This window comes from Dermacentor silvarum, chromosome 2 (assembly GCF_013339745.2).
Source record: "Dermacentor silvarum isolate Dsil-2018 chromosome 2, BIME_Dsil_1.4, whole genome shotgun sequence".
Classification (NCBI taxonomy): Eukaryota; Metazoa; Arthropoda; class Arachnida; order Ixodida; family Ixodidae; genus Dermacentor; species Dermacentor silvarum.
Genome location: NC_051155.1, coordinates 200,488,287 through 200,508,896, shown reverse-complemented (window position 1 = coordinate 200,508,896; position 20,610 = coordinate 200,488,287). Strand labels below are relative to the sequence as shown.

At 45.1% G+C, this 20,610-nt stretch overlaps 1 protein-coding gene across 1 annotated transcript in view; it reads left to right on the top strand.

Moving 5' to 3' along the window:
• The window catches only part of LOC119442436 (CREB-regulated transcription coactivator 3-like), a 96,773-nt gene that overhangs the window by 60,821 nt on the left and 15,342 nt on the right, over positions 1 to 20,610 (top strand). The window contains 1 exon segment of the mRNA XM_037707318.2: positions 19,235 to 19,519. Within this exon segment, the coding sequence (XP_037563246.1) occupies positions 19,235 to 19,519 (285 nt within the window).

Genomic DNA, 20,610 nt, shown 5'->3' with positions numbered 1-20,610 from the left:
TTATTATGATTCCATGTCGCTATCGCTGTCCTCGCCCTCAGAAGAGCTTGTCTCGGCGTCTGCATCCCCCCAGAGACGATCATCCTCAGTACCGTCCACGCTGTTCGAAATTCCAGTCACCTTGAAGCTTTTCGCAACTGTTTCCAATGACACGGCACGCCACGCACTCAAAATCCACGCACACACTTGTTGGAGCGATGCCCGCTTCAGCCGTCCCATAGGGGTCTTCTCACGATGGCCTCCAGCCACCCATTCCGAGTAGCATCGGCGAAATTCCGTTTTGAAAGGATGGTTAATGCAGACGTCAAGCGGCTGCAGCACACTTGTTAGCCCTCCAGGAATAACGGCCAAGTCCGTGCGAGTCGTGGCGAGTTGGTCCTTGACGCGGTCAGTCAAGTGGCCCCTGAAACTGCCCAGAACAAGGAGGGCTTTCCGTTGTAACAGGCCTCCAGGTCTGTTTGCCCATACGGTCTTGATCCAGTCTACGACGAGTTCCTCGCACATCCAACGCTTTTCTTGGGCACGTACGATGATTCCCTGAGGGAACTTTTCTTTTGGGAGAGTCTTTCTTTTAAACACGACATACGGCGGAAGTTTTCTGCCATCTGCCATGATGCACAGCATCAGAGTGCATCTTTGACGTTCTGCGCCGGTCGTGCGCACAGACACACTTTTCGCGCCCCTTAAATCCACTGTTGTGCTTTCAGGTGTGTCGAACCACACAGGAGTCTGGTCCGCATTTCCAATTTGGGAGAGGTCGTACTCATGTTCCCTCCTGAGAGCACTCACAAAGCGATGGAATTTAACCACATGGCTTTTGTATTCACTTGGAAGTTTTTGACAAATCGTCGTTCTGCAGCGGATAGAGAGCTGGTTCCGGTTCATAAACCGCGTAGCCCACCACCGACTTGCCTTGAATTGTGCCTGGGATATTTCCGTGTGGCGAGCGATGTTCAGGGCTTTCACGCATACCATGTCAGTTGATACAGCGTAGCCGTCAATTCGAATGTCGATGACATATTTGACGAGTTCGCCTTCGAGTTCCGGGTATTTGCATTTCGTGGCGCGAAACGCCTTTCGGCTCCTGTCATCTAGCTTCGTCATCTAGCGCCATCTCCTGTCATCTAGCGCCATCTAGTTTCGATTGAAATAACTACACCTTTCTGGCGGGACCTTTAGAACTTTTTTTTTTGAAATTTCTCCTTTCAAAGTAGGGGTGCGGCCCTTGCACGAGGGCGGCCCTTACACGAGTATATACGGTACTTGGGAGTTATCATGTGGTGGTTGTGCTGTCACTGTGCCAGTGCCATCGTGCCGGCGCCTTTGTTGTCACCAAGCTGTTGTCACCATTTTTGTCATGCCACTGTCATCACCGTCGTGTCGTTATCATTTTTATTGTTATTGTCGTCCTTGTTATCGTTTGGCTAGCTATTGCTGTTTGGGCTGTACTTAAGGCTTTTCTTAAGTAGCCTTCTGGCAATTTCTTCTGTTCTGCCATTCAAATTGTTTGCATGTCAATCAAATTTGTGCATACTGTCAGCAGTTTTTTGTTTTATCTGGTGCAAAAGTCATCACTTGACGGGTGCCATAGAAGCCTATGATACAAAAGAATGCGTAAGCTGTATTGCATGCACTTTGCTCTGTCTTGTCCAGCTCGCTAACTGTACAGAACACTGACTAAAAACTGAATTCTTGAAATGAGGTAATAGTATATCTATGAAAGCCCTTTAATAGATTTTTCTGGTCATGAAACTCTGGCCTCAGTTTCCTGTAGAGCCAGTGCCGGCCGCCAGGGGTGCCTCAGTCTGTGAAAGGGCATCCATCTGCAGTGGCTGTTGCAGGGCGCTCATTCTTTTTTTGCCTATTTTTCTGGTGCTCTTCGGTTCATTTCTTGTTTTATTTCGGAACAGTCTTGGCCATAGCAGTGTATGTTCAAACTTGAACATATGAGCCTGCCTTCGTATTTAAGGCAAGCCCCGGATAAAAGTAAGTGAATAATCACGACATATGGCTGCCAGGAGACACATGGTGTGAATTTGCACGTGATACTTCTCAAGACAGGTTGTAAGTCTGACTTGCTGCATACGATGATTCACAACACATGGAATGGATGAGCGAGCAGCATGTAAGCTTTCCGTACAAATGGCGAGCTTGTATGCATGCGCAGAATATTTTGTATCTTCACCACTGAAGGTTAAGAAAGAAAAGGAAAAAAAAAAAATCCCTACAAATGGCGAGCCTGTATGCATGCTCAGAATATTTTGTATCTTCACCAAGAAGGTTAAAAAAGAAAAGGAAAAAAAAAAAAAGAAGGAAACGTCTTCACATAATGCTTTTTTTGTTTTAAGCTCATTTCACATGGTGCAAATTTACGGTTTTCACACTTGCAAATTCGCAGGTGTGGTAAATGGGCCATTGGCCCCTTCGTCGGTGCGATTTTTCAATGTTCGACGTGTGAAGAGGCACACACGGTGAGGACGAAGAAGCAATAAAAACGTGGATCATCAGATATGGCAATGTGACCTGTGTGGTTGATAAGGTAACGAGCTCGAACACAAAAAAACTTTTCACTTTGTTTTCATCGAAGTGGATTGACGCCAAGAGTAATTCAGTCTTCCACTAGGTGCTTGCAAATTCAAAAATTGCAGCTGTCACAGTTGGTGCATTCGAATATTAGGAAATTGCAGCTGTGAAAAAATGCGGTGTAAAATTGCACCATGTGAAACAGGCTTAACATGAACAATGCCAATAAAAGCGCTTCTGTACACATGCCCAAACTTTTTGCAATGGTGCACCATCCACAGTGTTGCCTACGCTAATGCGCACTGATCAGTGGATAATTGCTGCAGGCTGGTAAGTGTTAGTTCACTGTCAGACCCGCAGCTGACCACGCTTGTGATCCCACCATTGCTCGTTAAAATGCTTATATTTATAAACAAAATAATGGTAAGTGTTAGTTCGCTGTTGGACCCGCAGCTGACCACGCTTGTGATTCCACCATAGCTCGTTAAAATGATTATATACATCAACAAAATAATGTTTGCAAGATAATGGCAAAAGAAAATGCAATTAGCTTTTGGGACGCCATCGGTAGTGCAGAGCAAATACGGCCACCAGGTGAGCCGCTCGCTCAGCTGACAGCCGCTGGCCGTTGGAAAGGCCTAGCTCACTGGCCTTCTGATCCGTGGTCGACGGCGCTTGTGATCCCGCTGTAGCTCCTCATAAAGTGCTTATATTCATCAACACAATTAATGCATGCACAATTATGCCGCTCTTTAATGAGAGTATATCTGGTTTTCGTGACACGGTTGGCAGCGAAGAGCGAACAGTGCAATACAGATGAACCACTTTGCACAGACAATCGCTGCACTGTCTACCAGCGAGTCGAAGTTATGCCAGTGATTTAGTACTGTTACCACATTGCATAACAGGCACAGCATCATGATTACTTCATTAGTTATTTCGTATCGGATAGAAATTGCAGGTGGGTTTTATGCCGCAGGCAGTGGCGATTGAGGCTTAAACTGGTGGTCAAGGCATAATTGATGTCATCCTGAATTCTCAGTATTACACCAGTTTCAATATAATAATTCCCAAACTTTGCAAAAATTACTTTGGTGGTCAAGTTACTTTTGCGTTTAAATGTGTAAAATGGTGATTTTTTAGAAGCAGTAAGTGGAATGACAGCGCATTTTTAGAGCACGATTGATTTTCAAAGATGATGCCATCCACAGAATTCTTTCCAAGTGGATATGCCTTGCAGTCTCACAGACTAAAATTTGTAAATTGCAAGTATGTGCCTGTAAGATAATTGGTTAAAACCTAATCAGTGAATTTTAGTAATTAGTCAATTATTAATTTTCATTTCTTGTGCAAATGATGTCTACCTCTTTGAGTAAACCAGCTCAAAGACTGGAATTGTGCTATCGGCCTCAGGTGATATTTAAACATTTTTAGCAGTCTTTGCAGGAATGCCCAGTATACAGGGCGTTTCACTTCATCATCATCATCAGCCTATATTTATCTCCACTGCAGGACGAAGGCCTCTCCCTGCGATTTCCACTTACCCCTGTCTTGCGCTAGCTGATTCGAACTTGTGCCTGCAATCACCCCACCTAGTTTTCTGCCGTCCTCGACTGCACTTCCCTTCTCTTGGTTACCGTTGTACTTTGGGTTTGTTGGTATAACATGATGGAGGCAAAAGGCGTAGCGCAACAGAAACAGGACACATTCCGCAACTCTAATGGTCCACCAGTTATCCATCCTACGCAGTACGTGGCCTGCCCAGCACCTTTTTTTTCTCGTAATGTCAACTAGAGTATCGGCAATCCCCGTTTGCTCTCTGATCCACGCCGCTCTCTTCCCGTCTCGTAAAGTTAGGCCTAACATTTTTCGTTTCGTCGCCCTTTGTGCGGTCCTTAATTTGTTCTCGAGCTTCTTTGGTAACCTCCAAGTTTCTGCCCCGTTTGTTAGCACCGGTAAAATGCAATGATTGTACACTTTTCAACGATAGTGATAAGCTCCCAGTCAGGATTTGGCAATGCCTGCCGTATGCACTCATTGCCAAATCCTGACTGGGAGCTTACCACTGGAAAAGAAAAGTGTACAATCATTGCATTCTACCAGTGCTAACATATGGGGCAGAAACTTGGAGGTTAACAAAGAAGCTTACCACTGGTGTTTCACTTAACGTCGGCCAAACTTTAAAAATATGCAAATGCTGCGTAGCTAGACAGAACCAAGGTAATGTTGTTTGCCGTCGCTTGGAGATACTCAGATTATTTTTTGCATTCCGCATAATTGAATAATTAGTCAAATAATTAATCACCTTCTAAATTTTTATAATTAGATGAAATTGTCAGTGAACTGCTGGAGTTCACTTGCCCACGTCGCAAGTTTTCATCAAGGCTCTGAGAGGTTAAGGATATAGGTCAAGGCTTGATGGTTGGAAAAAAAAGCTTAAAGCTCCTTCCTTCCAGGTAAGGTCTAAAATAGTGTACATAACCATTTTTGGCTCCTTTCTCCATATTCATGAAATTGAGTTGCGGTTTCAAAAATGTATTCGAATAATATCCCACGACCTTTTGTTGCTGGCTTTGTGGAGCGTCTATATCCCTGTGGTAAAGTACTGCACCCTCGCCGTAATAAGAGGAGCAGGTGTTCAACTTGAAAGGCAACCTGAAGTCGGGAAGCGTCGGAATTGGATTGGATGAAATAGCACTTACAAAGCTTTGATAAATGGTGTCGCAGTCCTTTGTCCACGAAAACGGTACATTCTTCTTTGTCATATTTGTGAGACACTGTGTCGCATAATCTGTAATAAATAACTGAAAATGCCCTGCTAAGCCAAGGGAGGGCTTCTGCATTTTATGGATTTATTCGACTGACTACTGCTTGGTTGTCTTGGTTTGTCCATCAAACGCTCTGCCTAGGAACACAACTTTTATTTTGAAAACTTAGCGTTTCTTATCATTTAAGCTATGAATCACTCAGTGCCTGAAGTACACTAGCGAGATACTCTAAGTGCTCCTCTTCATTCCTGAAGTAAATTATCATATCAGTGTAAATGTTACAAAATTTCCTGGTTGCAAGACATCATTCATCATCATCAAGTACCAAGTGGGTGGATTATTCAATCCAAATGGGAGTTGATCATATTTGTATATTTAAAATGGTGTTATGAAGGCCGAGTAGTTATTGTACTCTTCAGAAAGTTGGACTTGCCAAAATCATTTGCATAATTCAGTGTGTGAAAATACTGTGCAGCCGTTCGTCTTGTTGTTGATAGTCTATTCATGGCATGGGAAAAGGCATAAGCTCCGTCTTCTTATTAATTTTGCCTGTAGTCCTTGCAGAGCTGAAGACTGCTATCTTTTTTAGGCGCAGTGGTAATGGGGGACGCAAATGTAGATGTGGACGGATGAATGATCTGCGCATCTCATGTCTTTTGAAGCTCGTTCTTGAGCCATGTTCCCTTCTGCCTTGAATTGGTTGAGGGATATTTTCTCATCATTGTAATATCACTTAACTTAAAAGGTACCTTGAACTTTGTAGTTGCCTTGAAATATCCTCCCAAGTATAGTAATTCCAGGTAAAGTATCTTAACTTCTTTTCCTGACAATGGTTTCCGCAGTCTCTTTGAAGATGAAGCTGAAGACGCACAGAGACTTTGGCACTTTTCTTCTGTTTTTGCTTTCCAGTCCAGTAGATGCTATGATGTAGTTCACTGATGGCCGAACGAGGAAGGAGCAATTCATAGCACACTCCTTTGATTACTAGTGCTTGTACTGGAACACTGTTGCTGAGACATGTTATAGTTACACATGGCAATTTATTGAGAACATCTCGACTTCCATTGTGTACATGTACTTCTACTAGCCGTCCCCGACGTGCACTTTTAGTCTCGACGCTACTTGCATTTATAATCATGAGGCTTGCTCCACTGTCAACTAACGTACTTGTTTCCTTGCCATATCTAGAACAGATATGTTCAAGATATGGACACCCAAGGCTTGCATGCGACAAACCAACAGCTTCCCTTGGTGTCACCAGGCAGAGTCCTAGGCCCTTATTATTTAATTTTTATCACATTATCCAACTCCTGACGTTGTCTTGAGACCCCCTTTATTTCCGAGTTAGAAAGGACACCCAAGTGGTAGCAGACCTTCATGTTGCAAGCAAGCATCTTTCATCAGCTGGACATTTTGCACAGCATATCACAGGTTGCTGGGGCTTCTTGAAGGAAGAAGTTTCTCATTCCCTGAAGAAGGTTGTCGCCAGTTTTGGGCCTTCTCACTTGCACTTGCTTCTGCAGGTCCGGACTCAAGCCATGAATGATACAAGGTGCCATGGACGTCTCAGGCAAGGCTGAGTCAGCCATCTGGAGAAACTTCCTCTTCTCACAAAAGTAGCTAAGTGCAGATCTAGATGTGTAATTGAATGGGATAGCTCTGCCCCATAGCAATACCGTGTTCTAGTGAAAAGAGCTGAAAAAGCTTTCCTTCCACTCTGTGCATGGCTTGTTGCAGTGAGCTTGGACATATAGCTCATACCAATTTTTGGCTATTCCTGACATGAAAAGCCACATGTTTTAAAGCAAAGCTTTCTTTGCCTGCCATTTCATGGTTTGGCTGGATCGGTTGGTCAATCTGTCGGTCAATCGCTGGTTGGGTTCTCGCCGTGTAGATTCGCTTTCATTTAAACAAAAATGAAGCGTGTCCGGAGGCGGGATTGGAACCTCGGCCCCCCAGCACAGCAGCCTGATGCTCCAATCATTAGGCCACAACCGCATGTACAGTTCCCTTGTGCCAACACCAACTAGCACTTTCATTTGGTCGCAACTATGGCACATACCCACAGCAGGGGATTGGCCAAGAAGCGAGCGGTACATATTGTGATGTACTTCGTGATGATCGCCACATGATGATGATGATTATGATTTTCATATACGTCACATACCACATACCCACGAAGGGGGATCGACCAAGAAGCGTGTTCACGTGTTGATGATGATTCTGATTTCCATACTGTGGCACATACCCACAACGGGAGATAATCAAGAATCGGGTGAAACAGTGGCATATGCACACAATGGAGGATTGGCCAAGAAGCGGGAGGTACATATCGAGCCAACGACAACTAGGAGGAGGAGGAAGAACTTTATTCTAAGTCCTGCGAGTTGGTGGGACGAGCTAAAGGTCCCACCTAGGTGACGGCCAGGAGTTCTTGAGTCCTGGCGGCATCCTCGGCCTGCTGGACAGCCCAGAGTTGATCCTCGAGGGCGGGGCTGAGCAACGCGGTCTCCCAGCGCGCGGAGGCTTTCACTAAAAGCTGCATCCCCATTACCATTATTTATCCCTCGACATTCCCATAACATATGTTCTGGAGTGGCTCTGGATTTGCAACTAGCTCTTTGAGATTATTGCCATGTAGTGATGATGATTGGCACATACTCATAATGGCCAACTGGCCAAGAAGTGGCCGGTACATTTAAAATAAAAAAAAAGAAATACAGGCCTATATATGATTCGCCACATTGCGTAGCACGGGTGCATGAGAGAACATGCGCGCGTCAGTTTCCTTTATGCCAAAGACACGGGAGTAAAACTGGCAAACTTAAAGCATTTCATTAACCACTTCATGAGAGCTTCGCTTCACATAGTTTCCCGCGTATGCGTTGGATCTGCATAATTTATTTCATTTTCTCGTCGTCAATGTACCAGTAGTTTTTATTGCACGCATATTCATAAAGCAATAGGAAGAACTCGGGACTGCTGAACATGTTTTGTTGCATCTGTTTGAATCTCGATTTGTTGAGCCATTTTTCGGTCATGTTTACATGCTAAATCAATAAACTCTTTTTGTTGCCTGTTCCAGTTGCATCTCAAGGAACTTGGTAAGCAGCCCAGTCTGGCAAAGCAATGGTAGCATACTCCTCGCAGCTTCGAATTGGGGTCAAAAGACAGTTCTCATAATCCTGAAGTTTCATATTCAGCTCAACTTTTTTTCAAACCGTCAGAAGGGAGCTTCATCTTAATACTTTCATAGGAAACAGATATGTTGGTGCTACTGCTTCCGGAGGAGCTTGTTCCTGCTCTTGAGGCGTTGCCAGTCAAGATACGAACACCTACCGCATTGATTTGCTCCAACTATAAAGTCCATTCACTTGATGACTTGAATGTTCATAGAGAAAATATGTGGCTGCACCAGTTTGTAATAACACACAATAAGCCTGCGCTATAGCAGTGGCCATCTTGAGTTTATTCTGCCTGTTCCTTGCCCGTTTCGTCCTCTTCCTCATGTCAGCACCTAACTTCTTCGGAACGGCTGCGTACAAGTTGTATATTATCTTTACACTTGTGCACGCTTGGACAGAGGTGGGGGGCTGAGTGCACGAGGGGTGGCACCCTACGATGTGTTGCTCACATTTAAAAAAAAGTGCTTCAGGGTCCCTTTAAAAATGATAGAATATGCATCTTTACAGAAAGCAATGAAAATTTGCATCGCTGGATGATTGTCGTGGTCAAGCTCTGGCTTTCCAGTAGACCTGCTGGGATATGCTGCTGGGGACACTTATTGGTTAGCTCTACTATTAAACACTATGAAGTGTTGGGGTGCTACGAGGTTGTACTGACACCAGGATTGGCCTGCATTATAAACTACATTAAGACCATTGAGAGGACACCTATTGTGCAGTGTATTCGGGAACAAACCACCAAGCCATCGTCATTGTTTACGCTGTCTCTGGGATCGATCCAGTTTACTCGGCCAAATTGCCATCCATGCTTAGTGAGGCAGGGAATAGCCAATGAAAACTTCACTGCATGATAATAATTAAGTTCACTTTAAGTTAAATAATAAGACAAACATAAAACTAAAAAACACCAGTGTGATAAGCTGGAACACCTAAGCAAGACATTGATTTGAGCAAGTAGGTTCATAATTAACTGGGGAGAATGCAGCACAAAAAGGCACGGACAAAAAGGACAAGGTACACTGGACAAGTGCTGCTCATCACTGCACAGCGCTCATCCAGTGTACTGTGTCTTCCTTGTCCGTACTGTCCTGTGTCTTTTTTGTCCCTAGTTGACTGGAATACCCATTTCGGCAATTTATGGAAGCAATGGGGCAATTATTTCAGTGGCTGGAATTGTGTCATTGCTGGAGCAAAGAATGCCAGTAGCATTGGCTCTTTGAAGACTGAATAAAAACTAAGGTCGAAAGCACCTAGTTCTTAATTTTTGTTTTTCGTTAACAAACTGGCTTATCTGTTCTAATGGAAGAGTAAAAAGGTACAGTGCTCAGTGATTGAAATGCGATACTGGAAGCGCGTGACTGCCGGCCCTTTCTTGTGCCACCGGTGGCCACTGGGGCCACCAAGTTGATGCATTTTTGTTTCACATGAAAGCAAGAGCCTTCATGATGCATAGTGACTACATTTGGCAAGCGGGCTCATTGTGGCACCCTGCGGTGCCTGCGGTATTTACACTACGCAGCAAATGCAGCGAAGGCAGCTACATGCAGCGAAGGCAGCTACATGCAGCTGTAAGTGCACAACAGGGCCGGAGTGCGCTCTTGTGTTCTTTAGCCTGGCCGTGCTACAGGGTTCGGACCCATTTTTTTCCTGCACGGATAGTAGGCAAATCCAAATTGTGCACTTTGTAGCGAACAATACGAAGCTCAATACGAAGCATGTCTAGTCAGGAGTGGCCAGGAGTGAGCATGCACTGGCGTGCGTCCCTTGTAAATGCTAAGCACTAGTAATCTCAAAGTGTGGCAAGCATAGCGTACGTGTGGTCTGGGCTTAAGTTCTGCATAGTTCAAGGCTAGTTAAAGGTTCCAGACTAAGCACACTTAGCGAGAGCTGACAGCTACGACATCCTAATAAGTAATGCCCAAATTTTCATTGCTATGTGGGCGTGCGTGGCCGAGTGAGCAGACAGTAGTTGGCTCACGCTTTTTGATTGATGTCAGCTATTGACCAATAGCAGCTGTGCGTGGGAATCTCCTATATGACGAAATATGGCAGCCCCGAAAAGGGTGAGGATAATGCATTTGTTGAAAAGCGTGTGTTTGAGAAATAGGTGACCTTGTACTTCGCTTGTGAGCCCCATATGACGCACATGAGTGCAGAATTTGGCTGAGATGTTCGCAGCAGCGTATGCTATCTGCAAAATGTGTTTTTTCACCTAGCTCGAGGGGTGCTTCAGGACCCCTTTTAATGTAGCCTTGAGCTTGAGTACATCAGAAAATTGACAAAGGCTACCAGCATAGTGACAATAGCAAGACAGGTTTGCATCACATACATTCTGTGCATGTTGAAATTTGACTTAATTGACAGAGCCTGAATGCTGATCTTGTTGATAAAGCTGCTGTTGAGCTGGATTCTCATCAACTGAATTTCGGAATCTGCTGGAAAAGGTGGGGATGGCTGGTTAATTACATTTTAATGTAATGGCTGTACACTTATGATCGGCTGACTTCCTTGGTCACACAGGGATGGCAAGGTAAAAATCAAGATCAAGAATGGCTCACAAATATCAAGAGTGGCTCACAAAGATCAAGGGTAGATCACAATAGGTGTTCTGAAAAGTTTCCAAAACTCTTGAGGTACTCTAGTTGTTGGCCTATATGTCAGCGCTTGACATATAGGCCAACAACTACTTGATCACTGTACTGGCTATCGATTATCACCCATGCCAAATATCAACTACATGTGCGTTGCTTGTGTGGGGCAGTGACTGCTGTAAGCAGATGTCCTGCACGAATCCCCACTGGAATTCCAGTGGATTCACTCGCATATTGGTGTATCTGGAAACGAAGTTGCTGACAAGTCTTGCACGTCAAGCGCTGACATATAGGCCAACAACTAGAGTACCTCAAGAGTTTTGGAAACTTTTCAGAACACCTATTGTGATCTACCCTTGATCTTTGTGAGCCACTCTTGATATTTGTGAGCCATTCTTGATCTTGATTTTTACCTTGCCATCCCTGTGTGACCAAGGAAGTCAGCCGATCATAAGTGTCATTACTGCACCATATTTGTATGCTGGCAGCACAAACTCTGGCTTGGCTACACGAGATATGACTATCAAGATCACTAACGTGCTCATTTTCTCACGACCACGGAGACGTGAAACATCATTTGGTAGAGCTAAAGAGCTAAGGGCTGAAACATAGAGCAGCATTGTGCGTGACCATGGAAGACTTGGTCTTTTCGCATGGACACTGAAATTTTAGAAGGTAGGTGTTTTGCCTCCTACGGAAGGTTCTTGGAGATACTGATTTGTCCAGCGTGTGGTGATGTTTAGCAGTACTTACTCATCATCATCATGAGCCTATTTGTATGTCCACTGCAGGACGAAGGCCTCTCCCTGCGATCTCCAATTGTGCTAGCTGATTCCAATTTCCACCTGCACATTTCCTAATTTCATCACCCCACCTAGTTTTCTGCCGTTCTTGACTGCGCTTCCCTTCTCTTGGCACCCATTCTGTAAATCTAATGGTCCACCGGTTATCTACCCTACGCATTACTTGGCCTGCCTAGCTCCATTTCTTTCTCTTAATGTCAACCAGAACCCGCCGTGGTTGCTCAGTGGCTATGGAGTTGGGCTGCTGAGCAAGAGGTTGCGGGAATCGAATCCCGGCCACGACGGCCGCATTTCGCTCCCATCGAAATGCGAAAACACCCATGTACTTAGATTTAGGTGCACGTTAAAGAACCCCAGGTGGTCCAAATTTCCGGAGTCCCCCATTACAGCATGCCTCATAATCAGATCGTGGTTTTGGCACGTAAAACCCCATAATCTATCTAATGTCAACTAGAATATCCACTATGACCGTTTGCTCTCTGATCCACACTGCTCTCATCCTGTCCGTTAATGTTACTAACATTTCGTTCCATCGCTCTTTGTGCTGTCCTTAACTTGCTCTCGGGCTTCATTGTTAACCTCCAAGTTTCTGCCCCATATGTTAGCACTGGTAGAATGCATTGATTGTACAGTGCTCGGCGATTGAAATACGATCTCGGACAGCATGTGGCCACCGCTTGTTGCGCCAGTGGTGATCGCTGGGTGATCGCTGAGGGGGCCGAATGCAGTTACGATGCATGAAAAAGCTTCTTGCTTTCATATGACACAAAAATGCATCATCTCAGTGTCATCAGCACCTACCGGTGGCGCAAAAAAGTTCTGGCCGCTATGTTGTCCGAGATCGCATTTCAGTCGCTGAACACTGTACACTTTTCTTTTCAATGACAGTGGTAAGCCCCCAGTCAGGATTTGGCAATGCCTGCTGTATGCGCTCCAATCCGTTTTTATTCTTCTGTAAGTTTCCTTCTCATGATCAGGGTCCCCTGTGAGTAATTGACCTAAATAAACGTACTCCTTTACAGACTCTAGAGGCTGACTGGCGATTCTGAATTCTTGTTCCCGGGCCAGGATATTGAACATTAGCTTTGTCTTCTGCATATTAATCTTCAGCCCCACTCTTACACTTTCTTCGTGAAGGTCCTTAATCATTTGTTGTAATTCGTCCCCAGTGTTGCTGAACAGGACAATGTCATCTGCAAAGCGAAGGTTGCCGAAATATTCGCCATTGATCCCCAGTCCTAAGCCTTCCCAACCGAAGAGCTCGAATACTTCTCTAAGCATGCAGTGAACAGCATTGGAGAGATTGTGTCTCCTTGCCTGACCCCTTTCTTGATAGTTAACTTTCTACTTTTCTTGTGGAGAACTAAGGTAGCTGTAGAATCTTTGTAGATACTATTTCCCAAGATATTCACGTATGCCTCCTGTACTCCTTGATTACGCAATGCCTCTATAACTGCTGGTATCTCTACTGAATCAAATGCTTTTTCATAATCTATGAAAGCCATATAGAGAGGTTAATTGTACTCCACAGATTTCTATATTACCTGGTTGATGACATGGATATGATCCATCGTAGAATATCTCTTCCTAAAGCTAGCTTGCTGTCTTGGTTGGCTGAAGTCAAGTGTTGCTCTGATTCTATTTGAAATTACCTTGGTGAATATTTTATACAATACTGAGAGCAAGCTAATGGGTCTATAATTCTTCAATTCTTTAACGTCTCCCTTCTTATGGATTAGTATAATGTTGGCATTCTTCCAGTTCTCTGGTACAGTTGAAGTCATGAAGCATTGCGTATAAAGTGCAGCTAGCTTTTCAAGCATGATGTCTCCTACATCTTTTATTAAATCGACTGTTATTCCATCTTCTCCTGCCACTTTTTCCTGGGTCACGTCTTGCAAGGCCCTTCTAACTTCATCATTAGTTATAGAAGGAGCCTCTGTATCCTGTTCATCGCTACTTCAAATGAAGGTAGCGTGACTGCTCTGGGTACTGTACAGGTCAGTATAGAATTCTTTCGCTGCTCTTACTATATCATCGAAATTGCTGATGATATTACCCTGCTTATCTTTCAGTGCATACATCTTGACTTGTCCTAAGCCAAGTTTTCTTCACTGATTTCATGCTGCGTTCATCTTTTACTGCTTTCTCAATCTTTCCCACATTATGATTTCGAATATCCCTTACTTTCTTCTTGTTGATCAGTTTTGACAGTTCAATGAGTTCTATCTGATCTCTTCGAGTTGGGCATTTTCATGCTTTGTCGTTTCTTTATTAGGTCTTTTGTTACTTGGGAGAGCTTACCTACTGGTTGCCTTGGTGCCTTGCCTCCCACTTCAATTGTTGCTTCTGAAATCAGCCTAGTTACAGTTTCATTCATTACCTCTATGTTATCTTCTTCCTCTTCGAAATTGACAGTGCTTACTACAGTAAAAGCTCGATGATACGAATCTCACGGGGTCACGAAAAATATTCGTATTAGCCGAAATTCGTATCATCGAAACACAATTAAAACTACTGTCGAATCTCGATAATTCGAACTCGAAGGGGCCCGAAAATTTGTTCGAATTAAAAGGACGTATTTTTGAAGTATTCGTGCACCATAGCACGATGCACGAACGGTGCGAGTCGTGAAATATCGCGGCTCGCAAGCGCATAGCAAGCGCGGGCCACGAAACGGCCCACGCCGGCTAACGGTCGCTTCCCGATAACGACAGAAAACGAAGCTTCAAAACGAAGCGAGCGGCGCCGGCACACGGGTGCGCGCGGAGACCTTCGAAGGTGAGGGAGGAGGGCGGCAGGAAAGCGGATATGGCCGTTTCAAATCCGCCGCTTCGGTGGCTCCCCTCGCCCTCCCTCTCAACTCCCTCGTAGCTCTCTCACCTTCGACTCCGTGCGCACATCTCCGTGCGCGCCCGCCGCCGTGCTGGCGCCAGCTTGTTTCAGCCGCCCTCTGAAGTTTCGTTTTCTGCCGTTATCGAGAAGCGAGCGTTTGCGGGCGTGGCAGTTTCGTTGGCCCGACTGTGCCTCCGCCGCTGCTTCCCTCTGCGCTGCTGCCGCAGCGTGCAAGGTCAACATGTGACTAGAAAATAGAGAAGGGTTCACTGCCATTTTATCCGCGTGGCTGAGACGTCTGGCTGAGACGTCGGCACTATTGTGTGCTAGAATACGGTTGTCTAGAACACTCTAGTCGGCACGTACACGCTTGTTCCGGCGCGATGCAGAAATGGCGACCTTGCAAATTGAGAGAGGGTGAAATTTCCGCCGCGGGTTTTTTTTTTTTTTTTCCCGTTCCTTCGCGCGCGGCATTGAGGGGTCTCTCCTGAGCTTTTGCTCTATGGCGGTGTCGGAGCAATGCCGGTCGGAGACGCCGCTGCGTGATTTGGCGCGCTGCTAAGAGCATTGTCGGTGCGTGGTATGTTCGAAATAAGCGCGTTCGAATTCGCTTGCTTCGCGTTGACGTTGAACGAAAGCACGTTTTTCATGATAGCTTGCTATGCAACAATTGTGCTCAGTGTTGACGTTGCGAGGCCTAGCTCTTTAGCCAACTCCGTCCGCTTCCTCTTGGGATCCTCATCGACCTTTCGAAGAATGTCTAATTTCTCTTTAAAGGAGCGTGATTTCCGCTTGCGAGACATAGCTCGCTGCGACTAGGCAAAATGGCGCAAACACGAAGAACGCGGCCCGAAGCGCAGCAGCCACTCCATCTGACGGCTCGCAGAAAAGGAGAAGTACAAAAGCACCAAAAGCGCCACCGCTTCAAACTCTTCGCGCCCAGTTGCGGAGTCCGCGCGGTCCGGCGCTGCGCCTCCGCACCAAAAGAGAAGGAGAGAAAGCGCGTGACTGCGCGCTGTTCTCTTTCGCGGCCGTCGGTGGGGCGGCGTTTATTCGTATCATCCGACGCAGGCTGAAAATCGATTCGTAACAACCGTTCTCTAGCACGTTGCAAAGTAATGGGTCTCGGCCGGGACCACAGAAAAATTCGTATCATCCGGAAATTCGTATTAGCCGTGATCGTATCATCGAGCTTTTACTGTAATCGCCGCCAATTGCTTGATGCAGTAAGACTGGACTTGGTGGAGTGTGGACATCCTACCTTTGCTTCGTCCAGCCACCTTATTCGTCGCTCTTAACAGCATTAGTGATAAGTGACATGCATGCGCCACATGTAGCCCTGTGGCATACTTACATCGCACAAGTTAAAAGAGAAGCACAGGTGGAGCAATCGTCGGCATGTCTGTTTGCAAAGCTAGATATGCCTGTAGCTAGTACAATCCTCCTCCTGTTGGGTAGGGCTGTGGGAGATTTCTGAAACGCTTCCTGAGTTACGGGTAAGATATTTAAAAAATTTTATTTGTAGCCTGGCTGTGAAGATATTTCAAGTTGTAGATTCTGGTATTCTTGACTTTCTTCAGGCTGGAGTAATTTCTTTGCCACTGATACTAGTAGAATGGGTGTAGGATGAATGAACAGAGATAAGGTTTCAGGAAGCTTGTGCGGCGACCAAATACCAGTCAAGTTGAAAGCATATGTTCACGAGACATCACAACCAGAAATTTTGTATGCAACCGAATGAATTCTTGTGGTGAACTCTTAACGTGCAAAACATGCAACTGGTTGAGATGTGCATGCATAGACTGAGAAGGAAAGTTAGAGCTTAGAACAATTGCATTTTCGAAAAATGGTCATTGTTGTGGACATTGCTACAAAGGTTTAAGAGGTAAGGCTGAGAAGGCTCTCTATGCTGTAGCAAGAAGGGACGAGAGCTGTGTTGGCTAGAAGGCAGTGTCCCAGTGCTAAGAGAAGACAAGGGTGGCAACCTAAGAAAAAGGGATGTAAGCATCAAAGATAATTTAAATCAGGGAACCTAAGAAATGAGTCAGTGACTGAAAAGGTGACCTGGAGAAAACTAATAAAAGGCTGTGACCCCATATGGAAGTGGGACACAGCTCGCTGAAGAAAATTGAGCCATGCAAGATCTGACATTGTGCAGCCTTGGGCTCTGCAAAATCTATGTTGTCCTTTTCGACACTTGCCACAAATGTAGAGGATAAGGAATTATAAGGTGGAAGGGAAAAAATTGTCATTATCGGGCAGTGTAGCCTGCACCAAACATGCTTCAAGAATGCAGTCCGGATGTGTGCTCTTGAGCGACAGTAGAACCCCTTTTATTCTCCTGGCTCGTCTCATATGCACCTCCTGGCACATTGTGGGATCAATGATAAACTGACAGGCGTTTGCCACATTTTGCTCACAGCTTCACATGTGGCACATGAATAGGCAATTAGAGTGCAATAATCTTGAGAGCTTCCAGCTGTGTATATATCTCACTAAGTGACAAAGCTTCTGGATTTTGGAGCTCTGAAAAGAAAGAAAAGCATGCATGAGCATGAGCAACCTTGAGGACTTTCACAGTGACCCATTGCACCATGGGTTCATTTGTTGCTTGTCACTGTACATTTGCAGCTTTCTAAAAAAGTGGATAGCTGTAGGAAAAAGGAAGGTGTGTCTTGGCAGTGCTGAAAGTGTGCAGTTGGTGAGATTTTTAGGCTACCCTTCTGGATACCTTATAGCATTTGGTTCATTCCCAGTTGCAAAGGAAATTGGGACTGTAGGGTATGCACAATTCTTCCACATTTCATCTCTGCTGAAGACAGAGGGAGCTCTTAGGTAGCTGTACGAGCGACCTTGGAGGTCATGCTCTGCCATGTGCTTCTGCCTGCTTTGACTAAGGGGATTGCATAGAGGGGGAAATGTTGACAGACTGCTGTGACGAGGCTGCACCAGCGAGTTCTGTAGAAGAATCAATAAAATGTGATATACCACATTTTGTTTTGCGTTGAAATGTGATGTCAATAATTTTTTTAGTATCAACAGTTAACTACAGTTTAGCAATTATAAATGGCAAGTTTATTAAAATTAGGCCTACTTGTAAAATTTTGAAGGTCAGAAAAAAAAAATCTTGAGTGTAAGTTGAATGAAAAAAGGGCATTTTACTGCGAAATGAACATGCATATCATTATGCTTTTCGATGCTCATCGCGAGCATGTGGAACAATCACTCGTTTTCATCAACATCATTGGCCTTTCGTTCCATTGTTTCTGCCATTGGAGCACCTCTTTTTATTGAAATAGAATTTGTGCTGAGGTGACTATTTGCTTGAAAGCACTGGTGTAGTGGCATCATGAGCATGGGTGTTTAATTAGGTCAAACAGCATGACGCATGCAAACACAGTCCCTCAGAACAATGAGACACTATGTTCTAACAAAAAAAAAAAAAAAAAAAACTGATGAATTGGAGCAAGGCAGAGAAGGCCAAATTAGACGCGCTTATAAGAACGGGCCTCAAACGTGTGCTGGGACTTCCCCAGTCCACGAGCATGGAACGACTACTGAAGCTAGGGCTCCATAATTGAGGGAGCCTTCGGCTCCCCCTGGCCAGTTTCTCAGGACCAATAAAAGTTCTTGTCACTGTGACTGTCAGCCCGTCAGCTGCATTCATGGTCTCTCGAGATCAGGCAGCACACCGCCTTATCTCGGAGGCATTATTGTACTGCAATATGTGCTCATAGTGGTACACAACTTTAAACGTGCATAGAATAAAACAACTTTGTGGCCCGTGGAACCGCTACACAGCCGCATATGTGATGAAATTTTAATAAAACGGCAAAAGAATCTTTGGCATGTGTAACAAATGACTTCTTGGCACCTGACGCAACTGCCTTTACAATCACTGCTTTCTGTTCCAATCTGATGGTCTTTAGTTTCCACTTTTCACTTGGCTTGTCTGTAGTGTTGTGAAACCGGTGAAATGATGAGATTAAAGAAAACAGTGTGCCTGTTGTGCTCGAGTAGCATATGGCGCACAACACTGTGTGCCGACTACGCAGCTGATCCAGGCTGGTTCGCTGCTCTGCTCCAGGCTGGTTCGCTTTTGTCCATAAGCCCCTGTGGGTCTGTAGTGCACAGATTCAGAAATGTTGGGTTGGGGCATTTTGCTGATGAGGATAATGTTACAGAGGTCATTCTCGGTCACTAGTGGCCACATTCTAGCTAGAGTGGAAGGCAGAAACATGCATCTGCTAATATTTCGACGCAAATGAAAGGACACATGATTAGAACTCTTATAGCTGTGGTGCAGCTTTGGGGCGTTCAGTTGATATACGGGTAACTGAATAGAGAGGGGCTGAACGGGCATGTTGGTAATGTTGCAGCTTGGTTAGCAGCGCGACAACATACATGGGAAGTAAGAGAAGTGACAGGAAAGAGCGCTCTTTCCCGTTACTCCTCTTACTTCGTCTGTAGATCGTCGCTCCACTAACCAAGATGAACAGATAGTGAAGTAAATTTTTTGTGCCGTGCAGACGCCAGCCAGTCCTCGGCCGCGGCAATTGTACCAAGGCGGTGCACCACCTTCCGAGCGGTCGGGCAGCGCCCCTGCATCCCCAGTCTCTCATGGTGCACCATCTCCTGTGTCTTCTCCGAGTGCGGTGGGCAGTCCGTACGGTGCTGGTGGCTACCGGACAGGCTCTGCCCTGGGCAGCACATCACCCTTGCAGCAGCAGATGGAACAGTTCCGGGTTGCAGCCGGCAGCACTGATGACTCTGCTTCTCCCTCTGCCGTTGCAACGCAAAACCAATACTTTGTGGTGAGTGCTGAAGACGTGCCATTATAAAGCAGGCTGTTGCCTATTCTGGTCGTGCGAGTGTAAACTCTGTTATCAGTGTTGGCGTTGCACATTAAATCGGTTGCCTGCATCAGCTGCCTATGACAGGCAGCTACGACAGGAAGGCTATAACGATGGAATTCTTTAGATTTTCCTGGAATTCATCAGGTTTCACTGATACTATAGATTGTACTCAACATTTAATTAGTACTTTGGCTGCCAGCTTGGCTGAATCGTTGTAAAGCAGCTTTACAGGCTATAGCTGCGGGTCGCTTTCACAGTTAATCAGGCCTTATAAGAACTTATGCTTATGGAGAAAAGGATCTTATGACCTTGGAAACAGAAGACTTGTTCGTGAAAATCAGTAGAGCATCGCTGTGCTTCCTCAATATAGTAATAGTCTGTGGGAATGCCTATGGCTGTCTAGTGAATGCTCATTTGCAAGTGTGTTGTGGGCAATTACTATGTTTCATTATCAACTATCCTTTCTGTCCCTTATCTCCTTCTCAAGCATAAGGTAACCAGCAGGGTTTAATTCTGGTTAGCTTTCCTAACTTTCCTTCTCTCCCTTTTCTAAAGGATTGTGGTGATTGTGTTTTGAAATGGCCCGTTCACCATAAGCTCTGCTCTCCAGCGTGCCTTTTATTGTTCCATATGTAATAGAAGAACCTGGAAGACATCAAGCTTCGACATATGCTTCACAAGTGTGTACTTATACAGTCGACTTCTGTTAATTTGACCTTGATGCGACTGACAGAGTTGATGTTTCACCTGGCAGGTTGAATTAACAGAACAGGCAGGAAAAAACATCCATGCGATTCGCCTGCTTCATTTCTCAGTATTTAACCCATTGAAATGTGCCCACAAATCTCTTGCTCACGCAGAACCTAGTTCTTATGACATTGTAGTAGAAAACAATGTGTACCGTAATCTAACGTGCACCCGATTCTATAACACAAAAATGTAGCATGCCTTTGATTCTGGCAATCAGGAATAAGATAAAAATTGCAGAATTTACTTCACACACTTGAAATTTATTTACACTTCATGTCCCTTGTCGTCAATCTCAGCTT